Source organism: Vollenhovia emeryi, unplaced genomic scaffold (genome assembly GCF_000949405.1).
Source record: "Vollenhovia emeryi isolate VEMERY1.0 unplaced genomic scaffold, V.emery_V1.0 DF939357.1, whole genome shotgun sequence".
Taxonomy (NCBI): domain Eukaryota; kingdom Metazoa; phylum Arthropoda; class Insecta; order Hymenoptera; family Formicidae; genus Vollenhovia; species Vollenhovia emeryi.
The window spans coordinates 88,838-97,947 of NW_011967009.1; the positions used below are offsets into that span (position 1 = coordinate 88,838).

Below are 9,110 nucleotides of genomic sequence, written 5' to 3' on the forward strand. Positions count from 1 at the left end.
TTTTATATAGTAGGTGCAAGTACAATAATAGTAAATTTAACTACATTTCTATCATCCACTTTACTATTCGCATGGTAAACAAAAGTGAAGTGGTTCGGAATGTCTTCACTAGAGGGACGCGCGATACAAGACTCTCTCGTAAGTAGAAAACCGCTTAGGGTGTTATAAATACGGATCAGTTTATGCATTCGTACAAGATTACGTATCTTTTCTTTGAAAGATGCTTTCTTGTACTATTCTTTATGAGTGCAAAGTGATGTAACCAATGAATATAATGAAATTACTATTACATATAGTTATTCGAAATTTTACTTGTGGTTGTTATTGCAATATTTATAGTACACCTTACCAAATTAAAAGCTCGTTTTGGTTTATGACAACCATATCATAAGTTGCATGGACCAATATAGTGTCTATATGAGAACTATAATACATTGTTAGGTCAACCATAACCAACGTAGTTGGAAGAATTATAAAAATATGGTTGGGTCCAAAAATGAGAGAGAGACTATAAATTATAGTGAGATTGTGGTAACTGCAACTATTTTTTTCTCTCTGTGTAGTGGCACAATATACTGGCGCAATATTGGGAAATAATGCGAATCCAGTATTCCCAATATGGGCCAATATTGTAAGATGGACGCCTTCTCTTATTTAGCCAGTATGTCTATTTAGCAACATTGGTCCAATATTGCGTCAATGTTAGGCCAATATTGTTATTACATTGTTAAATGTCGGCCAATGCGCTTCCAATATAAATCTAATATATATAATTATTATTGTACAATATTTACGTGCATAAACAACTAAAGTTAAATCAGGATCTTTGTGAGATACAACTTGAAATATACACGAGAACGCCAAATCATATTTAGAGCAAGCTGGGGGTAGTCTAATAATTTTTAATTTAATTTACATTAATTTCATGGCCAATTAACGATGTCGAATTGACATCGATACCGTCAAATTGACGTCGATTCGACATCGTTTCGACATTGATCGACGAATCATTTCTCACTGGGAATATTGGCTTTACGTTGGACAATATCGGCCAACGCATTTCTAATGTAACCAACATTGGAGCAATATTTGGCCAATGTTTAGCCAATGCGCTGTGCTACTGGGGTTAATCTAGTTGTTTGTGAATTAGCGCTAACTGCCCGAGGTGAAAGAACACCGTGGCGAATTCTTACAGAGTGTAAAAGGAGATTCCCCTTGCGGCCGAAGAAGAGCTCGAAATTGGTGACGTAAGAGCGAATTCTTTTCGCACTCTCGGGAACGCTTTTGGAACAGAGGCGAGATGAAGAAGCCCTAACAGCACAGAAATATTTTAAAAGGTTAAATATATTTTAAAATCTTTTTAAAATACTTTATAAATATTTTAAAATATATTGAATCCTTTAAACTATTTCTGTGCTATTAGGGAGGACTTCATCTCGCAATTCGGCAATTCAAAAAGAATTTCTTTCGGATCTTTACGCTAACCGGGAGATGCGCGGGAAAGCGCGTTTCTCGTGCCCGCTCAGAACGCGCCCTGCTCTCCTGATCGTTGTTTTCCCCGTCATCCCTAAGACGCACGCTCGCGAGATGCCACTTCGCGAGGGGTCCTCCCTCTCGCCCTTCCCTAGTTATAGAGGAAAGTCCCCTATTGTGAGCCAAGTTCTTAATGTGAGATAGCGCGGTTTCTATTAAATTAACAAGCATGATTTATTGGTTCCACCATGAATTTATTGCTCTTGAAGTGAGCTCTGTCTAGTGGAAAATTCGTTGGTAGAGCGTGCAATCGTCGCGAAAAGAAACTTGTGATTGAACTTGGACGTTGGAAACCTAGGCTGCTATTTCACATCAGAAGCTATCTCTCTCATAATAGGGGACTTTCCTCTATTATAAAAAGATTCGGATGATGAGCGATGGCTATAATTAATCCCCTCACATAGCACTCGGATTAATTATACAAATAAATCTATAAATTCCTCGAGAAATTATGTTTATTTTATATGCACATTGAAGATCCATCGATAACGAACAGCTTGATCGCAATAATACGATTGTATTCCCGTTTTCCCCCTTGTAGGGTAATTATCGCCTGCTGATCGAATAAACCGCATTCCCGTACGGCGAAATGTATGCAATATTTACACATTCCAAAAGTGTACTTTCTATAATTATTAAAGATATTTAAGAACGCGTTGTTTACGCGCCGCGTCTCCTGCAAAGCGGCAGCTGCGGATTATAGCCGTGGATTATATTATAAAACGCGGACGTTAATATCAACATTCGTCAATTTCCCGTGAACGGTGTCGCGGGGAGGCAAGGGCCGTTTCGTAAACCTAAATATAATATATATTTAGGTTTACAATAAATACGAATCCCCGCGCTGAATCAATTATACAATAGTACCAGTGAGAGCCCAAAGGGGACGACGTTTGGGCCGAATTGGGTCGACGACGATTCTCCTTTGCCCTGAAACCAAAATGTTTAAAACGTGCCCCTTACGGAAAAAAACACTCAAATTTTGAGCGTTAACACTCAACTGTCCGAATTCACTCTCAAATTTGGGCGTAAACACCCAGATTTATATATTTACACCCAAATTTGAGAGTAAATTCAGACAATTGAGTCTTTTTTTCCGTAAGCAAAATAATTGCTAGAAAATTACGCCAGTAATTTCTACGAATTCCATTGCCGTGGCTTGACAGGTTACGAAGTTTAAAGAGAGAAAGAGGAAGAAATGTAAATGATATAAGAGCCATACAAGTGTAAGTACAAATAGGCTAAAAATTTAACGTAGAATTAAGCTAAGCTTAGAATTGTTAAATTTAGGTTTCAAACACAAGTAAACTAAGTAAATAAAGCAATTAGAAATACTAGTCACAACATACAAGGATGAAATTAGGGAGGATGGAAATAAGTATGCAAGAATGAATGAGTTACCCAGTGAGAAATGATTCGTCAATCGACGTCGAATTGACATCGACACCGTCGAATTGACGTCGATTCGACATAATTTCGTCGTCGATTGACGAATCTTCAGCTTACCAAGAAGTGGACTTTGTTTACAATATGTTCTTCCCCAGCCCAGTGAGAAATGATTCGTCGATCGACGTCGAAACGACATCGACACCGTCGAATTGACGTCGATTCGACATCATTTCGACGTCGATCGACGAATCATTTCTCAATGGGTAAGAACATATTGTAAACCAAGTCCACTTCTTGGCTATAAGCTGAAGTTAATAAATTACTAAGTAACATTACCGGGGCTCGATCATGAATATTGAATTCTTCAGTGAAATTTTTCATTTTTCACGAGTTCACGCCAGAGGAAAAGATTCATAACCGAGCCCCTGCCAGCGAGAAATGACTCGTCGATCGATGTCGGATCGACATCGACACCGTAAAATTGTTGTCGAATCGACGAATCCTTTCTCGCTGGGCTAGACTCTAGTAATCCTTCGGCGTTCCTTTCGTTCCCAGTTGTTACATTTTCTGCACGGGAAAACTGTAGATCCTATTTCGGCTACCTTCGAGAGCGATTCGACGCTGGACTCGGACGAGACTGAAAACACGAAAGATATAAAACGTATACGCATCTCGCGCAAAGGTATGTACCCTGATGCTCCAAGCGCTCGTGGCCTCCACGTCTTCGGCTCTCGTTTCAGCTAAATATCTCTCGAAGTACGTTTCAGGGGGTTGTGTTAAAATTTGATTTCGCAATCTAATTCGCCTCGAACGTTGGAGTTTCGAATTGGTCGTCAACTCCGAGCCACGAAACACGAGCATCTAGAAGCGTTCGAGCCCCATTGATGAGTTTGTTGGCTCCTGGCTCCTTTATTCCGGATCCAATACGGCCAAAAAACGTTCGAGCCCCAAAATGCCGAACTCGACGCGTAGATGGCGGTTCAGTGTAACGCCGGAATTTCCACCTCCGGCATTGGGCACCGTGGATTTTTACGTGGCGCGCGCATTTTTGAACAAACCCGAGCTTCAATCTTCGAGCGCTTCCTTCGAAATCGAGAAGGCAGATTATTTTTACGCGCGTTCCCCCCGCTTGATCGCGTTTAACGCAGCTTCCACGTAAACATGCATCGAGAGAATAGACGGGGAGTTGAAAATGCATATGCATCTCGTAGCTTTTAATATTTATATCGTGATAAAATTGTGACGCAATCAGCGGCTTATAATGCCGTCTTGAATATCTATTATTAAAATAACATGCTCTTGTATTATAAAGATATTAATAAAAAACTGTATAATACCTGATTCATTTGATATATTAAACACCGTATGATCGATAGGCGGTAGAAACGTCCAGGGTTGGGAAAGTTACTTTTTAAAAGTAACTGGTTATAGTTACAAGTTACCAATTCTGAAAAGTAACGCGTTACAGTTACTCCCTTGCTATAAAAATAAAAATATCGAATCTGCATTTGAATTGTAAAGCGGCGACAAAGGCGTTTATGCGCAAATGCAAGGCCCAATGCGATCTGTGGAGGTTGAAAAAATATATAAAGTAACTATTAAATTAGTTACTAGTTATCGAAAAAATGTAACTGAGTTAGTAGAGAAAGTAACGAAGTTAAGTCAGAGACCAAAAAGAAGTAGCTGTAACTGTAACAAGTAACGAGTTACTTCCCAATCCTGGAAACGTCTGTCCCCCTTTTTCTCTCTCTCTCTCTCTCTCTCTCTCTCTCGATGATAGACGTACGTAGAATGAACAAAAAAACGAACAGAATATATGCAAATATCTTCTTTGTTAAGACATTTATATTACAGCAAATGCAAACGGAATGATTGCCAGGATTTGATTCACTTTCGATTCGCTTATAAAACGGCACATCGAAGAGTCTTAAATAAGATTACTTTCGCACGTGCTGTTCGTTGTTTACTCAATCACGCATATCTTGAGAGAGATCGCGTGTACATCGATGGGTTATAATACTGCACAGCCATCCGCGTACATGAAGTGAGCTTTACACATCCAATCTGAATATCTGCTGCCTCGCTGTAGTTTAGTTCAGGTAATCTCGTTATGTTACATAATCTGTAGAATGTTTTTACAGCTCGTCGCGTTAAGTCGAAAGGTAAATCCTTAGCGAGAAATGGGAAGGGTCTGTTTCTCGAGCCACTTAAGCGCCTGAATGTTCTCCGGTCCTTGCAGCAAAGGTTTCAGGGTCTCCAAACATTTCACATGATAATTGTTCAAATACTCGATCTGGAACAAAAAATGCGGTGTGAGGCGTAAGCGAAATATTTGCGAGGCAAAGTCGCAGATATACGAGAATGCGCGCACCTCCTTGTCCGTAAGCATCGACACGTCGAGCAGACTCGTTTGAATAGGTACAAGCGTCATGGTTTCGAAAGTCAGGAAGCCTCGGTTTCTGTGATTGTAGGGTGTCCTCACCGGAACAACCAGCTCGATGTTCTCCAGCCTAATGCCAAACTTGCCGTCCTCGTAATATCCCGGCTCTGTTGTTTTAAAGACACGTTTAACCGTCGCATCGATTACATAAATGGCATTCTATCTGCATGCTTTCATCGTACCGTTTGATAAGAACATGCCCGGTTGTAAACCCGGGTCATCCGGATGCGGCTTCCACGAGATACCGATCGGCTCCTCGTGGACATTGAGATAGGATCCTACTCCGTGGCCGGTGCCGTGAAGATAATCGAGGCTGCAATGTCAATTCACAGTTAGATCTAAGGAGAAGCAGACCTTCCTCGCGTAAACTAGAGCAGAGCTCGGCGAGACAGGTCACTTCGCGGCCGGTTTTCCGTTGTGGCTCGTGGCTCAGGAGCGTAAATGTGTTTTCAATAGCTTTTCTCGTCGCCCTTAAGGTACTATTATTCCGAAAACATTCCGAAAATTCCAAAAATCGGTCTAGTCATCATTTATTTCTGATTCCGCCCAGTTGATTAAAACAAGTCATCGGTGGATTATGCCCACTGGGGATACCACTACAAAAATAACGCGTTATTTTTATAAGTCAACTGAAAATAAGTTGCGAAGCGACCTATCTCGCCGTGCTCCGAACTAGAGTATACTTTCTAGCATGTTTTTCTATCGCAATAGAAATTGTCATATACCCGACGCTCCACAAGCTTTCGCGCGCCAGCGTATCGAGGTAGTTTCCTTTCGTTTTCAGGGGGAATATCATTGTCGACAGTCGGCACTGTCCCTTAAAAACTCTGGTGAAGCATTCGCGCTCGAAACTCGTGGGTTCGCCGAAATGTAACGTTCTCGTTACGTCCGTCGTGCCGTCCTGGTACTGCGCACCGGAATCACAGAGATAAAGTTCCTTGTCCGTAATAGGCACATCGGTCTCCGCCGTAGGCGAGTAATGAATAACCGCTCCGTGGGGACCGACAGACGATATAGTTGTAAAACTCAAGCCGACAAAGTGATCTTGCTCCCTTGAAAAGAAAAAGAGAAACATGAGCCTCCTGGGTTTTACGTGGCGAAAAGAGCCCCTTAGTAGAAAAACGTAAAGATCTAAGAACGTAATCGACGTACTGTCTAAACTTCTCCAATCGCGTCGCGCCGGAGATTTCCGTAATGCACTCGTTCGTGTTCTTTATCTTATCTTCCAGCCAGGCGAAATACTTTACAAGAGCGGCGGAATCTCTCACGTGCGACGCTCTCATGCCCCCGATCTCGAAAAGATTCTTTATCGACTTCATCACACTGATAGGCGTGATATCCGTATGCTTCTTAACGTCCCCGCAATCCGTGTGCAGCGCGTAGCTGGACTTGTTGCTAATCCAGATTTTATCCTGGTCCGAGCAGGAGCCCACGAGCTCCTTCATATAAACGTGTATGTCCTCGTAGGCGTGGAAAACCGGATCGACACCCTCGTCCTTCAGTTGCTGCAGCGCCTCCTGGCCAAGTCTACCTGTGTTCATGAAAACGTGTACGTCCTCCAAGGTGACGACAACGTACGCGAAGAAGACGGGATTGAACGGTATGTCGGAGCCCCGCCAGTTGAGCAGGTACGCGATCTCGTCCAGGGCAGTCACCACGAGCACCGTCGCGTCGTTCTCCTCCATGGCGTCGCGGCACAGTCTCACCTTGTCCCCGGCGCTCCGGCCCGAGTATCGCAGCGGCTGCGGCAAAACTATGTTGGCCGTCGGCGCCGACTGCTCGTCGCCCCACATCTTGTCCACCAGATTCTCGGGGAGCGGAATCAGGCAGTGGCCGGCGGCGGTCAGGCCGGTGTGCAGCCGAGCCCATTCTGTGTAACTGATCAGATTGGCGTCCGCCCCGACTACGGACTTCGGGGGTAGATTCGAGGCCAGCCAGACGGCAATGGTGGGCGTATCCAATAGGCCCTCTCTCATCAGGGTCCACGCCTCCGGCGGGTCCAACTCCGACATGGCCTGCTGGTAGTACCTGCCGTCGGTCCACAGCAAGGCCGCGTCGTGCATGACGACCACCGTGCCGTAGGAGCCGCGGAACCCGCTGACGAAGCGCCGCCTCTGGTCACGCTCGGTGGAGTACTCCGACTGGTGCGCGTCCTCGCCGTTGACAATCAGAGCCTGGATGCCCTTCTCTCGGACGCCGCCGGCTTGGACGTTGTTCATCAACGCCCGCAGCTGCGTCAGCTTCCAGAGTCCGTTCCGCTTCACCATCTTCCGCCGCAAAGAACGCCTCGTTAGTTTCGCGCGTAAATCGGGAATCGGTGGAGCGTCTTACCTTGAGAAATGTTGCTCGAACGCCCCTCGCGTCGCACTACCGACGCATCTGTCACGGTGGAAAATAACGAGAGTCCCCGCCGCCTCTTCTCGGAGGTGCCACGTTATATCTGTGCTCGCGGCCTCGCCAATTCTCGCCCTCGCGCCGCAAGATCGGTTATCTTATCGTCGCGATAAGCGAGAGCGATCGCGCATCGCACGCCCGAGCAGAGTCCTTATCTTGCCGGATACAGACGCCCGGAGAACACGCTCCTCGGGATGGAAAAGCCCAGCTACGCGACCGACAACACGCACCCAGCTCCCGGCGCATCATATGCAGGCCCTCGGCGGCCAATGGTGGGCACATGGTGAAAAGAAATAAGGTGAGGCGATCCTCGCGACACGAGTTTCGTTCTGTTCTGCGCAGCCCAGGTTTGGTGGGGGATCCGCACCATAGACATCTATGGACGGACCCTTTGTACGAGGGGCACGGTCGTATATACAGGTCTTGCAACTCATTGTCAGAAGATTTTCAGTGGTGGGGGTAGCTCTCTTAGTCCCAGTCTACAATAGATGATTTAAGCCCTAAGCTTTAAGAAATTGGCCAGTCACGGTCAAGTATGAGTAGAATGCGCGACTGTGATTAGTCAATTTCTTAGTCCCAGTCTACAATAGATGATTTAAGCCCTAAGCTTTAAGAAATTGGCCAATCACGGTCAAGTATGAGTAGAATGCGCGACTGTGATTAGTCAATTTCTTAAGGCTTAGGGCTTAAATCTCTATTGTAGACTGGGACTTAAGGCTTAGGGCTTAAATTTCTATTGTAGACTGGGACTTAGGCCCGGTTTCACCAACGCGAGTTAATCTAATCGGTCGGTTAATTTGACAGGGTGCCAACATAAAACTTCTTTATTAACCAAGAAAATAGGTTAATAAAGAAGTTTTATGTTGGCACCCTGTTAAGTTAACCGACCGATTAGATTAACTCGCGTTGGTGAAACCGGGCCTTAAGGTGCCTTTTCATACGCAGCATGCAGCAGCAGCAAATTAGTCACGTGATCCAAATTCACTACAGCATATTTGCTGCTCACGGAAAAGGAATAGCTGCAGCAGCACTGGCCGGCTAGATCGCGTGTCTGCTGCTTTGCTGTTCGTTCAATTGAACTTCACAGCGATGAAGCAAAATATGGTGAAATTTATTTTGCAGCATCTAGTAACAATTCTTCAACCAATAGCAGCGAGTTGCTGCGGCAGTATGCTGCGCATGAAATGGTACCTTTATTGAAGCAATTTTTAATTTCTGATAACGCCACCACGTGTCGCTACCCATCTAGTAGGGCTAATATAGCCGTTGATAATCTTGACCAAGATTAGTCTTCTTGATCTTGACGTTGTCTATAGAGTTCCGCTTGGGACGTTGAGTGAGCAGCTTCTTCTAA

General features: G+C 44.6%; 2 protein-coding genes across 2 annotated transcripts in view; one reads left to right on the forward strand and one right to left on the reverse strand.

Annotated features, from left to right (window-relative positions):
- Nucleotides 1-4,659: 4,659 nt before the first annotated feature.
- Nucleotides 4,660-7,910, reverse strand: LOC105558296 (xaa-Pro aminopeptidase 1). The gene is made up of 6 exons (XM_012005888.1): nucleotides 7,694-7,910; nucleotides 6,515-7,629; nucleotides 6,088-6,414; nucleotides 5,545-5,675; nucleotides 5,294-5,469; nucleotides 4,660-5,215 (listed from the first exon to the last, which is right to left on the reverse strand). The coding sequence occupies exons 2-6, from the start codon at nucleotides 7,627-7,629 to the stop codon at nucleotides 5,093-5,095; spliced, it is 1,872 nt and encodes a 623-aa protein (XP_011861278.1). The 5' UTR covers nucleotides 7,694-7,910; the 3' UTR covers nucleotides 4,660-5,092.
- A 63-nt stretch (nucleotides 7,911-7,973) lies between these two features.
- LOC105558297 (rhomboid-related protein 4-like) overlaps nucleotides 7,974-9,110 on the forward strand; it is a 6,907-nt gene continuing 5,770 nt past the window's right edge. The window contains exon 1 of the mRNA XM_012005891.1: nucleotides 7,974-8,054. The gene's annotated coding sequence lies outside the window, so the exon portion shown is untranslated. The remainder of the gene's footprint in view (nucleotides 8,055-9,110) is intronic.